Here is a 19053-nt window from a genome sequence, read left to right on the forward strand (position 1 = left end):
GACCAATCAACGGTCTGCAGTGTTGTGGTCCCTCCTTCTGGGGTCGGATTCATTTAGTCTGGAACCCCAATACAAAGAAACCGAAAGCAGGGACAGTACGGTCCAGTTATTTGGGGACTGGTCCTGGGATTAGTCAGTGAAAATGCCTCAAAATGCGTTGTCTACCAAAATGAACCGAGCTGAACTGCTTGGTGAAAACACAGCTACAGAGACTCTAAAGTAGGGGAGGTCATGATCATGGTGATCAGCTGACACTAAGTGAAATATGGAGTAACAGAGTGTGATGTCTGAAGATGGAGAGAACAAAAAGATCTTTAGAGAGATGAAAACAGCTGAATATCAACAGACATTTTTGGATGATGAAAATTTGATGAATGCAGGATTAGACTTTTTATGCATTCAGGAGTTTCTTGTCCTCAAAGGCAACCGTATCTTTAATGACAAGAGATGAGCAAAGGAGAAAACTAGATAAATCTCCCAGTACCTGCTCACTGAAGTTGAAATATCTGTGAAATAATGACAGATGATTAATCAGAGTAACTTCGAGTTTAGGATCATGAAGGTGAAATAAAAAGATGAAAAGATATATGCCATGGTTTGCTATTTTGTCAGTGTGTGTGTGTGCGCGTGTGTGCGTTTCCAGCCCTCTGTTTGGTTCAGATGTCAGAGTAGCTGAGTTAAATAATCTCAATTTGAATACTGACCTCTTAAGCTGTGTTTATGATTTCTTATTTGTGTGTGAAAGATGTGGAGTCTCTGAGAGATGAACTATTTCCCATGTGGGCAGAGATTTTTTTTAGATCTCTCTGAAGTAAAGAAGTCCACTCTCACCTCTGCTCCCCTAACGGTAAACACTCCTACAGAGGTTTCTGCATCTCTCTTTCTATAAACCTTCAGCTGCAGCTTCTTCATTCACTCTGAGTGAACAGAAAACACTCTCTCTGTTTGTGCCCTGAATATTAACGAAATAAACATCATAAGCCTTGAAGAAGAACGAGGCAGCAGACTTAAGTTGGATTGTTTCGGGAAAAGAGTGAATTCAGCAGAAAGATAAATCCTTCTTTCTTTCATCCTGTTTGTGTGTGAGAGAGAATCAGAGGATGGTTTAAAGGCAGCGGAGTAATCTGAGCTGCTTTACACAGGAAGAGGGTCCACAGTGAACATCCACCTTACACTGAGTCCAGCACCTGAGGACACACACTGATGCTATGGCTGACTGAATGTTTAACAGAGAGCATCAGAAACTTTAGGTCATAGGAAAGGGAGAGGATCATATCAGCTTTATTTCAGAGCTTATCCTGAAACATGTCTGAAAACACCTGAGCTTCAAATCACCAGCGTGCATAAAAACACGTATTCTGTTTATCAGCTTTATCATCACAATGCACAAGTGTGTTTTGAGATTCAGAAGTATATTTGATTTCTTCACAAAGTAAGCATACTAAAAATAAGTACGTTTGCAGTCAGGAGAGGAGAAATAAAATCATCCTCTTCATCCACATCCTTTAAAACACTGAAGATGATTTCTGTCAGACGTAGAGTTGAGCCTGAGCTGTTTTCTCTTCAGATTAACCTCATTATCTGTGCTGTTTACGCCCTGGGTTAGAAAAGATTCACGTGTTAAGATCCGTTTAAATGTGCATTTTAAAACAAATTATGATTTAGTTGTTGTGTCCTCAATAAGGACATGAATAAAAAAGGACACAAGTGAGTTAAATATGTGATTATGCGTCATATTCCAGTCTCATGCAGCTACATGTTAAATCTTCTGAATGAGGTCACAAGTTCATACTCTGTGGTATTAAAAAAATGTGATAAGTGTGAAGGTAACAACTGAACACAAAAAGTTAAATTTCATCTGGTTGATAAAGGAAAAGCTGTGAGAAAACTCATCTTTAGAGGGTTTGGAGAGAGGGTTGTTTAGTTAGGGTTCCCGAGACTACCAGCTGATAGAAATCACTGAAAACATTTTCAACATCATAATGTTAACTCAAGATTCAAATCTTTATTGTGACTGTGCCACACAATAACACAGGCAGCTAGTTCTCTGAGCATGGTAGAGAAAATAAGATTAAATCAGATTCAGATACTGAAAAAATACTGAGTGAACAAGTTCCAACCATCAGAGCCTCTAAATTAGCCACAGCTGCATGTCTGCATGTATGTTATCTTTGTGTGGCATTTTATGAAGCAGTATTTCATGCAGTTTTCCCTGTAAAATAGACCAGTAAATAAATATCTAATAATTCTTAAAAAAAAAAAAATCCAGCAGTTCCCTAAAAAATTGACTCAGATTTCGAATTTAAAAAAGTCACTGACTTCCCAAGATACCGCAGTCCGTGGGCTTGCTGGGTTCTGATTGGCTGCAGGTTGTTCGCTTGTTCTTGATAAAGGACACTTGGTGAAACTGTCTGTTCAATGTTTTAAGACTATGGTGTGAAACTTGTTACGCCTAGACCTGTCCTCTAAGTCCTTTAGCTTCCTCTGTAACTTGGTCACGGCAACTGCTAGTTTCCTTCTCATTCTTGCACAGGCTGGTTTGTATGATGTCTATCTTGTTGAAGACGGTGCCAAACTTTTCAGCATGACTTTCAGCTTGTTCTTTTAAGGACCGTAAAATGCTGCCATTTTCAGCCATGTGCTTCTGTATCGGATCGAGGGCTCTTTTGAGCGAATCCTTTAACATGTGGGCCACCGTTTCTTGATGAGCCGCCATCTCCATAGCAATTGCTTTTTTGATTAGCATAGCTAAATCCTCAGGTAACTCGCTAGCCTGGTGTCTTCTAGCGCCGGCCTGCTTTTTAATAGTGTTTGAATCTTTCTTTGCAGCCATGGAGGCTTTCTTAGAGATTTTACTCTTAGTTTAACCTTATCAAGAGCATCTCAGAGCCGTATTAATAATTTAAACAAGGGCTTTCAGTCGGAGCTCGGTGTCTTGCTGCCATCTTGCCTCGTGCCTCAGCGGAAGTCCTGGTGTGAAACTTGTTAACACATTGACAACTTTGACACCTTTAATCCTTTTTTTTCAACATCATCTGCTCAGCTGATTATTATTTGGCGTCTTATAAATTTATTTATTTCATTTCACGTTTTAGTGAGCTTTATTTCAACCTTTTTCTGATTGTCTTTAAGAGTTCAAGTATCTTATTTTATTTCTTTTCTCCATTTAGTTTTAGTTTTTTATAAAATCCTTCTCCTCCTCTCAGTTTCCTGTTTGCATTCCTGTTCATTTTACTGATGTTTATTTATTTAAAGGCACTCTGCGTTAAAATACTGCTGTTAAATTTAAAACATGATTGATGAATTGATTGACACAGTCATGATAATAATGTAATGTAATTTTCCTTTCAGTATTGTGGAGAAAAATACAGTTATCTCACATTGTGAATACTTAAGGAGGCACAACTTATATCAATAAAGGATCAAAAGTGGAAAGATTATAAAGAAATGTATTCCCCGCTCTTTATCTAAACTTAGTAGTGTCGGGTCAAATGTGGACTGAATGAACCTCATTCATTCAGTCACACCGCTGGCTCTGCTGAAAACATGCTAATGAAACATCTGATGCAGCAGCTGACTGACAGGAAACATGTCAGCATGCAGAGTATTACAGAAACAAACCTCCTCTCTAAAGGACACTCGGGCTGTGATGATGGAGCGACTGAGCAGCTGTGTGTCTCAGAGATGAGGCCTGCAGACATGTTACCCTGTGTTCTCCTTCACCCATCATGTTCTCTGTCTAAGCTCCTCATGTTATATTTCTTTACCTTCATGGTTCACATGTGCAGTGCTCAGGGGGATCTGCATCCAGAAATATCTGGTTAATCAGATGTGGTGGGTGTGTTTCTTCTCAGGCAGAAACACACCCACCACATCTGGCTCTGATGGATGACTGATTGTAAGGGAAACAATAAATGATGATTTTTCTTTATAAGCACTGCAAAATCTATGGAAAACTGCAGTGACTTGACTTTCAAAGTGGTCCCGCGGAAACATTTAAATGTCTGATGGATCACCGAGCACTCTCAGGAGGAAAACATTCGCAGCTCTACTGTAGGCTGGAAAAGAGAAACAAACTGAAGCACCAAACTCAGAGCTGGGTTCAACCCAGAGATACCCGGACAGCAAATCTTCAGAGGTATCCGCAGACCTTCAAAGGAAGAGTGATGATATTTCAGCAGCAAACTGGAGGTCACCGGTTAATAAACCATCCTGAGCGCAGCGTCCCGGTGGAGCTGTGAGTGTAGGAAGGCAGCTTCAAACCGAGCTGACTCCAAACACAGCAGAAATAAATAAAAGAAGTGTTTCCTGCACCGAGGAGGAGGATGAGGACGAGGAGGAGGAGGAGGATGAAAAGAGCAGAGAGGAGGTCGGAGGAGAGAGTCAGAGCAGGGAATCATTTAATTTGACTCTGTTTGTTATCTAATCTCTCATTCACAGAAAACACCACGCACTGAATCACTATCACTGAAGCACACACGCAGTCCACATTACAGGAAAACACAAGGTTCAGATAAATCAGGTCTTTGTCATCGTGTAGCTCAAAAATACATTTCTCATGCAATAATCATATCTGACAGTTTCCATTTAAAGGACACTTTAACTCTGATTCAACTCATCTGTAGTCTGATAATTCATCAAGAAGCTTTCAGTCCAAACAAAACTGCAACACAAAACCTCATCTGCTATTCAGGATTAAAGCTGCTGAGAGGAACTTTTGGTTTGTGTGGGTTATGGTGCCCCCTGTGGACAAAAGTAGCACTTGTAAAAGTATTGTGTTTTTAGCACAAAAATCCAACCCTGTCACCAGTCAACTGTATCTTTATCAGACCCTTGCTTCAGGTTAAGACCAGTAAAGTTCAATGAGGGCTTTTTTGAAGCCTTCTGTGTATCACGTCTTTTAATTCTCAGCCTCTTGTGGCATGAAGAATCACTGCAGGACTGGTCTTCTCATGGCCTCGCTGGTGATGATTCAGGGATGAAAAAGCAGCTTTTTGGATGCATCATGAAATCAGGAGAAACATGATGCAAACGCAAGGGGGTGTAAAGCATGAAGAACAGGGAAAAAATAAAACCCAAATTATTTTAGCCAACTCACCGCTAACTCTTTGTTATGTGTTTATTTACCACTACCTATGTTTCCCCTACCATTATATAGAGGGAGCCACCCACGCCCCCAGAAAGTCGAGTTAACTTCCTTTTCCACACAGCGTCAGATCACAGCAGAGGTATTTTAGAGTTACCTTTGTCATAAATCAGGTCTATACCTTGTTTGACAATCTAACAGACTAAGTAGCCTTATGTAGTTTATCCCATTTTCATGATGGGGTGTTGTTCGTACATCACAATTCTCCATGCGTAACTTCACCGGGCGCGAACAGTGCTGCTCCAATATGTTCTCAAACACGTAAGCGCATTTACACACAGACAAGCACGTTCCATATAGCGGACAGAGAGCTGGCAAAACCACCACAAAAATCATCTCCCAATGCTTCCACCATGAAGATGCAACCCTGGCTCTCCTGCGTTCGAACTCCCCCCGCTCCCCACTACCGACAATGTCACCGCCCCCTTAAGGATGTTAGCCTCGGGGAAACATTGCACTACTCTTGTTGATTTCACGTTACGAAATGACATCAACACACACGTAATGTTTTTTTTTCTTATATATTAAAGACCTGGTGTAAAAAAATGAAGACATTTGATTTGTTTTGTTTTGTTTGATGAACACAGACGTAAACTTACAAAGTCTTAGAGAGTGTTGCTTACTCTTAAGATGAAAAAATAAAAGCATACCAAATTATTTTTTTTTCGCATTCATTTTTTTTTGGTTTTTCACCCTTTGTGTTAAATATGGCAGACAAGAAACAGATCACAGTGTCTGTTTTTAATGCAGCCCTGGTTTGTGGGTCAACAAGCTGCACAAAGTGATATTTTTACTTGAGGACATCAAATTTGAGAACAAAGCTCTGAGTCATGATGATTTAATGGGGAATATCATCGTAGCAGCAGCAGAAACTGTATCTGTGAGTGTGGACAGCAGAGTGACACACTGATGGACGGGGACAGAGTGAACCGGTGTTTGATTACGACCACATACAGCACATCAACACGTCCTGTTTCTCCTCTCTGATGACTCACCTCAGACTCTCTCCACAGTAAACAGAACTTAGACAGGTTAAAGTTTGAAAACTCTCCTCCAGCCTGCTGCTCAAACAAAAGGCTGAGACTCACAGACTGACAGCAGCCATGAAACCAACATGTGTCATGGACATTAACAGATGGTCACAGCTATCTAAACCAATCACCCGCTCCGCCCCAAAAACAATGACTAATGCAGAGTGCTGATTAAAAAGAGAGGAGCAGAAGTGCCTAGCACAGCGGAAGGTAAAAAGACGCTTATGGTGGCAGACAGAGAGAGACTAAGGAGGGCAGACAAGTGGAATGACTTATTCAGGAGAGAAGTGGGCAGAGAGAAACATGAAATTAGCACAAATAGATTATCTGTCGAGCGGCGGCCGGCCTGAGAGCCAGCCCAGCGCTGAGGGAGAGGAGGGGGAGGAAGAAAAGCAGATTGACTCCTTGTTTGTTCGTCCCTGAGGGGGGAGCCGATAGAGCCATCACTCACCAAATTGCTGATCTGTAGTTGAAACAGCTGCAACCGAAGCAGACACACACTGAACTGCACAGCAATTAGACCGCACCGATACTGCCATCTCACACTGAGAGAGATGAACTGTCTCATGTTGTTCACTCCTGAGTTTTATTTCTGTGTGTCCCACATGGAAGCTCTGCTGGATGCTGCTTTTAGATATTAGTGGGTTGAAGTGTGGACGTGTTCAGAAAATAAAACAGAGTGGTCTAGATGCTCTCTCTGAGATTGGCATTTTGGGGAATTCACCATTTACTTTATTTTTTTTATTTTTTATTTTTTTACTTACTAGTAGAGCAGATTGTTGCAGGGTGTTTGCATCCAGCAGAACACTGTTTTGTTCTGGTCTAGACCTCATCCTTATCTCTACATGCAGTTTTAATTTGACTTGCAGAAAATGAGTAGCGATGATGTAATATCTTAAACTTTTGAACAGAGCCTGCAGGTGGATGCTGTGATGGAGAAGTTTGAGTGCAGAGCAGGTGCGTGGTGAAGATGGAGCACAGGGAGGAAATGGTGCTCCAGTTACCTTCATTTCAGTTTGTTCTAACTCATATTTCTCAGCAAGCTTTATTTTGGAAAGTTGGGCCATGCTGCATATTTGTTATTGCCTATTTCCCCACTTAATTCTAAAGGACTGATTACAATGTATTTTTTGCAAACTGTCCTAAACTGACTATGCATGGATATTTAAACTGGACTACTCTGAATGTGAGCTTCTGTCTGAGTTATCCCTCCGGATAAGTCGTACAATCAAATGATCTCAAAGCTTTCGACTCCTTTTCGACCAGCCTGTCCATCACAACATGTTCAGGTTCACCATGAGGCTGATCAAGAATCCTGAACAGAAACTGCTCGTGCATCACAACCAATCCTCTCCCAGCTGAATTACCTGTCCAGCCTGTAGTAGGACTGTGAACCCCTGAGGTTGTTTCTGATCACACCTCACAGCACATATATGCACTGCAAATTGAATCTCGACTCCCGGGAGTATGAGTGTAAACTGCTGAGGCTAATTTTCCTTCAGATATCTTAGGTTTTGCAGGATGCACAGGGGCTACACCTGCAATATTTCTTATACAAGGCTTTTATTTCTGTAACACACATGCAACATATTTGGCAGTAATTGCAGAAATCTATCAATGGATCATTCTTGTACTTGAGGCCATCCTCAAGACTAGATCGTCCTCATAGACTTGACAGTCAAACTCATGAATAAGCCGCGATGAGTGTATTTAGTGAATTCTTTTGTTGTGAGGCTTCCGCAGGTGTGTAGTTCGTGTTTATCCCTTGAGTGCTGGTGCAGAAATGGAATTGGGCTGGGTCCTTGTGTATAATTCAAGACAGGGACCCAGAGACCCTTCAGGGACAAGTCTACTTTACACCGGAGAAACAGAGCGAGACAGAGAAGAGTGAAACAGAGAGAAACAGAGAGGGATCCTTGAGTTGCCTGTATCTTCACCAGCTTTAATTACACTGTATTGATCAGAGAGGGGAGGGGAGAAGAGGAGGGGGAGGTGGAGTGAAGAAGGAGAGACAGTTTGCCAAATTGCATGCTTCAGTTACTGTAAAGCATGTAAAGAAAGACAGGCAGAGAAATTATGCCAAAGTCATACAGTAGATAATTAGAAAATCCTCTCCTCTCTTTCTCTCCCCTCTGTGCACATTCAGCGCAGCTGATACAATAAAACAGAGAGCGTGTCCGATTCATTTAAGTCTCCACGTAGTCGGCTTTGTTCACATCCATCTCACAGCTCCATGCTGGGTTTCATTTGAAATTCTTTGCATCGATTTTTCTCCCGAGCGCCTCTGGTCCGGTTCCTCCTCGTAATCGACCATAATAGGACGGTCATGCATGACACTCCTGGATTCTCTGTGACAACTTCAGCTACAAGCTACAGATGCAAAGACGTCTGCTTGTGCAACTTTCTGCCTCTTCCTCTCTTTTCTGTCTTTCCTTTTTGGAGGTTGACCTACTTTAGCGAGGAGCTTAGGTTCTTTTCTTTGTTTCTCACTCTGCACTGTTGTGGCAAGGGCAGAAAATCTGCTTGCTCTCCTACTGTACCCCCCTCCTTCCCCTTCCATCCAGGAGCACAGCAGCTGAGTCCAGCAATCTGAAATATGCCAGATCAAACCTCCCTGCCCTGTAAAGTCGCTCCCGTGGAGTCTCACAGAAGCATATTCTGGGGGTTAAGGAGCTTATGTGTCGTATACGAGGCATGGAGAGAAAGGAGCTGAGCGGTGATTCTCTCTGGGAGGGGGAAGAAGAGTGAAGCCTCTCTGTGTTGAGTGTGTCTCATTATGTCTGAACTGTGTGTTACCTTTGGTAAACAGTGGAGAACATATCTCAGGCGGGCAGCGACTTATGGCAGCGTGCTGGTCTGATGGTGTCGAGCAGCCATTCCTCAAACCTACAGCCCCACAGGGAGGTGTGAGTCTGCTTGTGATTAGTCAGATAGAATAAATAATCTGCATTTTGATGACAGCCCTCTTCCTTGGTGAATGGTTGGCCCCTCCGTCTCTTTGTTTAGTAAATTCCCTCCAGTTATTTTTGCTGAACGACCTTCTCAATCACAGAAAAAAAGTCAGAAATCCAATCTCTGAGCGGAGCATTCATTATCAAAGAGCCTTTATGCCCAAGGGTACCTGCACATTCACAGCATCAGAGCTGTGTGTAGTACGGCTGTTCTCCATTTTAATGGCATATTAAAGAAATCAACAAATTAGTGTGTCATTAAATGGCTGGCAGGCATGTGCAGTATTAATTAAAATAATGTCACAGCAGCAGAAATATCGCAGTCATTCCAGGAGGGTGTTTACAGAGGGAGGCCGTCTACCTTTAACCCCTCCCACTCCAAACTCATCACACACACACCAGAGGTATCAGTTGGGTCTGCGTCTCAGGATGTGAAGCTGTAGGTAGAGTCTCTCTGAAGCCTGGTCTCCTGTGTGTTGTGTAACTGTGGTTAAAAGTCAGATGCCACTGCAACATCTGGTTGGTAAAAATGAAGCTTATGTGGAAGTGCTAAAAGTTGCTGTTCATTGAGAATCCGCTTGAGGCTGGCTGCAGAAAGACCAGAAGTCACGTTCACACCCAGCCATAAAAACAGACCTTTACAGCATCAAAAAGCACATTTGGGCCAATGACGTGACTTAAGTTTTTTGTCAAACCCATTTTTTTCTGTTGAAAAAACTCTCAAAATACATAAAAAGAGAGCATGTAACTCTTGTACCTTTCCCATACACAGAACCACTGTAATTCCTCCAAAAATGTTAGTTATAGGTAATTTTTCTGCTATCTGAAGTGTCAAAACATCATGTAGGGCGACCGTCCAGCCTTGACTTCTATTCGGGCAGCTGGTTTAAAATCACTTTAAATCCATTCGAATATATCCCTTTGGCTATTTGGCATAATATATAAAATGTTTGCATTCATTAAAAAAAAAATATCTAGCATTTGCCCAAACACTTTAATCATTGTATACGAACACATTTTGTCTGAAGATTTTCATCTTATGAAATATCATCCTGGGCGACCATCAAGAAAACACACTTTGGGACTTTTATTTTGAAACCACCTCAAGGACAAGTTATGTCATCAGCCAGACACACACGGGGATCCAGAGTAACAACTGGAAGGTTGCTTAGCCTATCTTATCTATTCAAATAAATCTATCCTTTATCTGCTTCTATGTAGTGAACACTTTTGGGTATCATGTGGGGCGACCGCATGGGACTGGGAATAATAAGCTTCATCTGCAAATTTGTATTATGATGATAAATTTGTGATATAGAAAAAGAAAAATATCAATTTTGAGATAAATCCGGTCGCCCTAAATGACTTTTTTTGAAGGCTGTGTCTTTTTAATTCAACTTAAAACACACTAAATTTGTGTTTTTTCATAAACGCATGTGTACTCTACATTGTTTAAACAATGGCCATATGTATTCTTATTTTTAGTATTTAAAAATTGGCCTATTGAAAAGTCTCATCTGTCAATGACCCATTTACAGCCTGGTTCAAAAAAACAGCTTGGGTCTAACACGCTGATTTCACTATCAGCACATACTGTACAGTGAGTGAATTTTTTTCTAACTTGGTGGTTTAGAAGTTATTAGGATTGTTTGATTGTCCAACCAGAGACACAGCTCAGGTCACGTGACTAGTGTATGCCCTGTAGCTGTTCAAAATAAAACTCACAGCTGGCTTCATAACGGATGTGGCTGTGACCGTGGATTGGCTTCATTTCAAGTGTCAGGAAGTGACGGGTGATGTCGTGGAGACTACGTCCATGTTTTATACAGTCCATGGACAAATCAAACACTTTAACCCATGTGATGCTAACATCAATATGTTTGAGGAGGTGACTCCTTCTCCTTAAGGTGCAGTGAAGTAGGTTGGCTGCGAATAAATATCTAAATCTGAATCTTCTACAACTCAACACACTGTGAGCATCCTGAAGGTGTAAGTGAATGATGTCTAATACTACATGTGTGGATACGTTTGTGTAGCGTGGGCCAAAACCACAAGCTTTACTTGAACCTTAAATTTTTGTACTTGTTATGTGTGAAGCCTGCTCTTCTTAGGTAAAGGCGGTGATGAAGAGAGCAGGAGGTGCAGAGGCTCGCTCCTGGACACACACTCTGATGTTCAGTCTCTTTGCAGCACATAGTACAAAGCCTCCTGTCTTTTCTTCTTCCTCACAAAGCAGCTTTTTCCTCTAAGGTTTTAGGAATGTTGGGTTTTATGATTTGAGTTTGGTCTAGAGAAGGCTGTACTTTTTTTTTTTTTTCTTATCTCAGTTTTTATTCTCATTGAGTCTTAAGGTTGCTGCAGGTCAGAACCTCCCCATGCCCTAACTTTGTTTTTTCCTGTTTTTAAACGTGATGATAATGATAATAATTATAATCAAATTCTGCAAATATTCAAAATTGCGATTTCATGCATGGAGCTATTCAATGCAGATCAATCGAATTTAATTAAATCAATTAAGATCTGTTCAGAACCTCGTCTCGTTGCAAACTTTACACAGAACTGAGCAGACTTTTAACCGGAGTGGACAACAATTTTGTGCAGCTCTAAAACGAAAAAACTTCAAAATCTCAGCAGTAAGACCAACAAGAGACTAAAATATTCATCAATAAATAATCAGATAAATAAATGAATGAGTATTACCAGATGGTGGTTTGCACATCCACAAGCACCAATGTTAATGAGTTTGAGGGAATACACAGCAACCAACACCAGAGGGTACTGTGGTTTTTTAAGCTTAAGGTCACTGACCAAACTCCTGCATCATTTACTCTGGAAAACACACAATGTTTAAAACATGCCTCTTTGAATAAATCTGTTTTTTCTCAGGAAGGTCTTCTGTTTCTGGTCAATAATATCTGAAAACTCAGTTTTGCAGGTCGACACTCAGAATACTCCATATCTTATCTGGTCCCTTCCTTCGTTCTAAAAGCAGTTCAGTTTAAAAAAAATGTTACTCTCCTTTAAACGACTCATTGATCCTTTCTTTTTAGTAATGGAGACATGACACATGGTTTTCTCACTTGGCTGTCTCTTTGGTTAAAAATTAACAAATCGCCCGCTAAGCATGACTGTTTGTCAGCCAACACAATAAGAATGACAGCATCTGTGTTCTCATTATTATTTTAAATGATTACATGATGCTAATCTGCACACTCTGCTGAGCTAACTCTGATTTATTCTCTTCACTCGCCCTCATTGATTAAACAAACTCGTGTTGTGACAGGAGCTTTGTTGTGAGCCTCAGCCTGACTTCAACACTTCCTCTCATATCTCTGAACTGTTGTGACGTTCCGCCACTCTGCGCTCGTGCTCTGCTAGCTTCTCATGTGTGAAAAAGCAAAACAAGAGTAATTAAATCTTCATTCCTTCACCCCTACAACCACAGTCACATTTGCTAGACGCAGAACGCACGCAGTGTAAAACACATCCACTTAAGCCTATGCCCTAGTGACTCTGTGTTGCTTCAGGAAGCGGCCCTTATACAAAACTCTGCAATGGCGTCTTGTTTTCATGTTATATGACCCTCTGTGGGTCCCGTAAATCAACACTAATTACAACGAGCGCTGACCTGACGGCTGAAATGCTGCGTCTTGAGTCGAACCAATAGACAGCTGAGTGAATTTGACGTCGGGAAGAGAGTGCTTCAGCAAACCGTAAGCAGCTTGGTTAATTAAGACACGCTGAAAAACGGTGAACTCTGCACATCATTATGGATCCTCTGCTTAATTGGAAAGAGTGGTAACGGTAAATGCATTCCTCCAGGATGTTGGGTTGCAGTTCTGTCCCTGCAGTGAAACCACAGAGAAACCACAGAGGCCTTCAGGGACATCATCACGTTTACACTCTTCACACGATCCTCTGAGGAGTCAAACCTCAAGCCCACCAACCTGTGAGCACATCGGTCCAACAGTTCTCATCAAACCCTCATTCGGTCAACCAAATGTTCAGCCCAAAATGGACTCAACCCACTTACAACACCAACCAGCGTGCACACTTTGGACCTAAAGCCCAGTAAAGACAGGTGTGACTGGTTTAACGGCTTGAGATCAGAGCAGAAAGAAGTCACAGGAATAGGAAGGGGTGTGCTATGGTTCAACTCAGGCAGACTGACAAAAACACCAGCAAACCAGCCTGTAGAAACACCAGCTGATAGTTTTAGGGCATCGGCTGGTCAGCAGCCAATAACCTCTGTAGAAATGTCCAGTCATAAAAAAACTGTTGGACCAAATGACAATACTGAAGCAAATACTTGGTGTCTTAAACCTTCATTCTAACAAATGTCCAGCAGGAGGCACCTCTACTGTTTGCAATATACTACAAAGGTCTATCTGAATATTCCTCCTTCACAGCTGTTTATTTTTTCCCCACAGTAAAGATTTTTCTAATCAGGTTATGGTTTCAATCTCTAAATTTCAGACTTTTCCAACACAGCATTATGTTTATTTAGTCAACCACGGTCCCAATTAGAGTCAGTCACACACTATTTAAGGTTTGTCAAGAATAAAGCTGATTCTAAGCGTCAACTCACACTGGATCTACTTAATTACAGTTCGGCTACGTCCGTGCTTCAGCAGATCACAGCTGATATGTAACTGTTTTATTTTTGCCAGATGCTGGAGCTGTGATACGTCAGTTTGGGGTAGATCAGGCAGGACAGGAAGTCATGCATGGAAACTGTAAAAAGAGCCAGTGACTTTTAAAATAAAACAAAAAGTGTCAAAGCCAGGTCGTATTTTACTTGACCATATCAACAAATGGACGTCTTGAGCAGAGTCAGACCAGGAGTCAACAGGTTTAAGGTTTTATAGCCCATCATGAACAAAGAGGGGCATTTTAATGGACAAGGAAGCGCAGAAACTTCTTGGTTTCGCGACTCCAGCTGTGTGTGGCAGTCCTATAAGGTGCCGGACTGAAAACACAGCCCACTGATGAGTGAGTACACAGGCAGTGCACAACAGAGAAAAGCTGGACCAGAGATGCATCTAGTGTGTTCCCAGTGTAAGCATCCAACAAGCTCACTCCAGTTTGCAATAATCCAACATTATGGTCGTCAAATTGCATCTTATCAGCAGTTATGTCCTCCTTTTTATAAAGACTATGGTTGTTAAGCCAGTGAGGAAATGATTGTGTAAAGCAGGGAATAAAAAAAAGGTTTTCTGAAGGTGAGTCTGATGGTTTGGTCTTGTGCACAGTACAAGAGATCGCACTTCTGCCCTTCTTCTGCCCTCACTGTGAATATAGAGGAAGTGAATGCCTCAACCTGCCTTCTAGCTTCTTCCCTCTGTATGTGCCTCAGCATCCACATCTCCTCACAAATCTGAACCATCTAGACTTCAAGCCCTGATCAGCCAAAAACCCAGCCAGCAGTCCACCACACAGCATTTGTACTGAAGGATTGAGGTCTTACCTGCCCTGGACTTTAATGTCAGAGATGGCGTAGAAGTATCTGGACAGGTTGTTCTCGTCCACCATGGTAGCTCCTGTAGCGGGCCGTAGCAGGCGGATCCTCAGGTCCGTGATGGTAAAGAAGTCCCTCAGGTTCTTGGTGGTGTCCAGCTGGCCGTACAGTGAGGCCATGTTGTGAAGCCGGGGCCCAGCAAACAGAGCAAAGCGGTCCTTGATCTCAAAGCGAACAGTTTTATCGTACTTCCACACATAACCTCGCGAGTAGTCCTCTGTGCAGATGATGTCCAGCAGGGTGTGCTGGGTCAGGTCCTGCACTGTCTTGGGCTCCATGGTGAAAGCATCCAGACAGTCTGTGGCATAGAACTGGTACGGCTGCCAGGACCGCCCATAGTCCAGAGACTTTTCTAGAACCATCTGCTCGGGCCGGCCTGACTCAAAGGTGAGGACGATGTCATCGGTCAGCTCGATGGTCTTGTTCCAGGACAAGGTGATGTTGACCAGGAGGGCCTTCGGGTACTTCTTCCAGGATGTGGACTGCCAGAAGGTTGTTGGGTTACGACCTTCAATGTCGAACATGAGCTCTGGAGGGTGGGCGAGTTCTTCTGTGGTGGCATCACATTCATTGTTGCACATGTAGGGGTTCTCCTGCAGAGAGGGGAATACAGAGAGTAGACAGTTATCAGTCTATGGGACAAAAAAAGACAGAGTTTCTTTTAAACATGGCGCTGTTCTCTCTCATGAACCAGCAGGACTGCAAGAGAGTAATGAAGGGATCTGTGACATGTACTTTAGCTGCAGATGCATGAGTGTCATCTGCGTACAGAGTGTGCACAGACTGTATGTTCATCCACAGACACTGAACAGCTTTCCCAAAGAAAAAAAAAAACATTAAAGTGTTTCTCAGACTCTCTTCATTGTATTTCTTAGCATCTGCAGGAACTGTCGGCTGCTCTCACACCTCATTTATTTTTTACAATTTGATTCATTTTAAAAGAAGCTGAAGGCCTGACTTCACCCCCTGTTTTCTCTCATTTCATCATATTCAATCACAGAGGGATAATGGATGTCTATTTTTATATCTGACTTGTGGCTCTGAGTGTCTTTGAAGCCTTAAATTCATCTCCCCCTGCGCTTGAAAGAGGTCTTTCCAAAAACATTTGTCCGATTTACCACAAATCATTACGAGGCAATGTTCTCTCCTTACTCCCTGGGGGCTCCGCGGAGCTGTCAGGGGGGAGGAGGCACTCCTCCAAGAGGACCTTTCAAGTGCTACAAGCTCCAATTTATCAGGACAAGATAATCCACTACTTGATTAGGTGGGAGATGTCACCCTGTGCGTGTCCCTGAGTATGTGTGCATGCGTGTCAACGTGTGTACTTCTGTGTGTCCTTCTGTGCGTGTCTGTGTGTGTGTTGAGGACACTGGCCTCTGATGTAACACAGTCTAATGAAGCGGTGAGGCAGAGATCGAGTAAGTCAGAGGGAGAAACGGCTCCTTTTGGCTAATAAGCTTTGCAAGTTTTTCTCTGTCCTCCAAGGCAAGGTGACAATGAAACAGGGCTCCGTCAGGCCCCGACTGTCAGGGGGGCCCCATTAATATCCTGTCTGGACCATCCCCTGCAGGCTTCTCCCAGCGCTGGACGGAAGACGGCAGACTGGCAGTGGAAAATTCCACTCCGGTTTTAGTGAAGCTTTCGTGGTGGGAGGTTAGGTGTGCCATTAACTGCAGCATCTGGTGCAGCATGTCTCCTCAGACAGATGTGTAATAACTCACAGGTGACAGTTATGTGTGTTTAGGGGGGTGGACAGTCTCTAAAAAACACACTTTGCATGCAGAAGGGCAGACTGAGCTGCTGTGAACTTAAAATGAGCAATCATTGATGGGAGAGCAGTGACAGTTCTGCTTTGAACACGTAGATTTTATTGCTCTAGTTGACGTTGCTGCACTGATGCACAGGTGGACTCCAGCAACAGTGACCTCGACAAACATGTAACCAGGGAACTGAGTTTCAAGAGGGCAGCCAAGGCAAAAAGTGTTTCAAAAATGTAATCCTTTCACCTTTCAGCAGGGACAACTCCACTAGGGGCGTTAACTTTGTAGTCAGCTATACCCTCATGTCCACATCATATGGCCACTTCTTATCAAACCAGCATGATGAAGACCACTGTGGGCTAAAACTCAGAAGTTCCCAGGTTGACTTTAGATTGACTGCAGCCACTTTCAATGAATATGGAGTGGTTACAAACATGACTAACCCCTAAATTCCACCGCACGCGCCGTGCAGCGCCGCGCCGCACCCTTGAAACGTAGTGCGGAGCACTCAGCTTTCATTGTAATCTATCAGGCAAATTCCACTGCACACGCTGCTGAAGCGCCAGTGCAAGAGCAAGAAATACGCTTCAGGTCTATTTTCAGCAAGGCTGCTTCCAAACCTTGTAAATTCACTGTCGATAAGGAAGCACTAGACAGGAAGTCACCGCGTGAAATACCCGGAAGATTCAAAATAACACCATATGCACAAACTCTCGAATGTAAATTTCCCCAATACGCTTTAAATATGTCACATCTGGAGGCAAGTGCATCAGGTAAACAGTCGGTCAGAGGGTCCCAGATGCAACACAACGCCATTAATAAAGAAAAGCTGATCTTGGAAGTGGATAAGTTCAACATTCTGTATGATCCCAAACATCCTTATTATAGGATACAGGCAGAAAGCACAAGGTGTGGACTGACATGTCAAAAGTTATGGGAGTGGATGGAGATCGTGTGATATCGCTATTCACACGAGAGCCTGTGACTCTCTGAGGACCAGCCCTCCCCCTCTGGATTGAGTAGCGTAGCGTGGCCTGCTGCTTCCAGTGGGGTTTGACAATCGGAGCAAGACCACGGCGCTCCACTGCACTGCGCAGCACTTGCGGTGGAAATTAGGGGTATTAGAAATGTAGAGGAGACAGGGCCCGGGTCCATTAACACACTGGCAGCACCATTTGACATTCAACAACATTCACGGTGCAGTTGAAAGTTTTCAGTCCTTAGGGCCCTCAACTTAGCTTTTTACACACAACAGCACATTTAAAAAGCAACTTCTTCATCACTGACCAATCAAAATCAAGTAAAAGTTGGTCTTCTGATAATACTTTGTCAAAAACTATGACAGAGGAAGGTATGGAAGAGAATATCACACTCGTTTCCTCAGAAAACCTTCCCAGGTCTGACGCTGATGCTAACGCTAACAAATGGTTATATTTTATGTTTTAATTTTTCATTTTGAAATGCTGACAGAATAAAACAAATATTAAGCACAGAGCACATTTAAAATAGGCTGAAATATTGAAATATTTTATGCATTTATTACAGGTATAATAATGGACTTTTATTTGGTGTTGGTTTTGCATGAGCATTTTTCTTTTTCGCCAAATTTTTTATTTCTGCTGAAAAATCTCTGCTGTCCTTCGCAGTCAGACTCACACTCAATCTCTGTTAAGGGAGATATGTGTTACAAAATGTGGCAAGACATTAAAACAGGACATAAAAAGGTAACCAGCCTTCTATCTGGTTGTCTTGTTTGTTTTGCAGCTCATAAAGCAGCATCAGTATTAAACTAATTCTGTTTAATGACCCAATAATAATTACTTATCAAAGCTTTAAGAACAACACTTCAATAGCTTCGCACTGTGTCCTGACTGAGGTTAAGCTTTTAGTTCCCTACATCTAAATCAGGCATATCCAGAGATCAGTGTTTCCTATAACACACACTCACACTCACACACACACACACACACACACACACACACACACACACGCACACACACACACACACACACACACACACACACACACACGTAACCACTGATCTCTGTAATCAGACAAAGATGTAGCTCCATCGATCTCTGTGGCTGGGCAGCTGAAAATCTGCTGTGTGTAGCACCTGGCAGCCTCGTCCGGTCGTCCGGCGCTCTCCTGAACACGCAGGTTAAAAACCTTTCATTACTGTCTCCTCGCTTCTCGCCCGACGACAAAATACTGCCTTTATGAAGATCAATAACCACAGCGGTCATCCCGCAGCAGAGAGGAGATAAAATGCTGAGTATCCGGCCTGCTGAAAATCGATGGCAGGTTTCTGTGTTTTACTGTAGGGCGCCTCCGAGGGCTCTGTTAGCCGATTAATGGTTTGGCACGCATTAAGATAACTGACAGCAGCCGGCTCTGCAGCATTTCTCCAATTACAAAAGATGTTTCCATTAAACCCAGCGTGATGATAAGTGGCCAGGATGGGGGACAGCCAGCACAGATCACAGAGCCAGCACTCAGGTTGCTGGAGCGGATAAGTCACGCTAAATTGGCGCTAATAGAGATGCTCTGGACCCACCCAAAACACAGCGGCTTAATCCGATTATTAGCATTGTGATGCAGAGAGATAATGGTGGAGGGAAAGTGTGTGAGCAGGTGGATACAGACA

General features: G+C 42.8%; 1 protein-coding gene across 7 annotated transcripts in view; it reads right to left on the reverse strand.

The window, feature by feature from the left end:
* ntng1a (netrin g1a) overlaps positions 1-19053 on the reverse strand; it is a 140666-nt gene that overhangs the window by 59317 nt on the left and 62296 nt on the right. For all 7 annotated transcript variants that reach the window (XM_074693076.1, XM_074693075.1, XM_074693078.1 and 4 more), the window contains one exon: positions 14596-15239. In XM_074693076.1, the coding sequence (XP_074549177.1) occupies positions 14596-15239 (644 nt within the window). The remainder of the gene's footprint in view (positions 1-14595; positions 15240-19053) is intronic.

Source organism: Halichoeres trimaculatus, unplaced genomic scaffold, assembly GCF_033239565.1.
Source record: "Halichoeres trimaculatus isolate MK-OKI-2021-1 unplaced genomic scaffold, fHalTri1.1 fHalTri1_scaffold_18, whole genome shotgun sequence".
Lineage (NCBI taxonomy): Eukaryota > Metazoa > Chordata > Actinopteri > Labriformes > Labridae > Halichoeres > Halichoeres trimaculatus.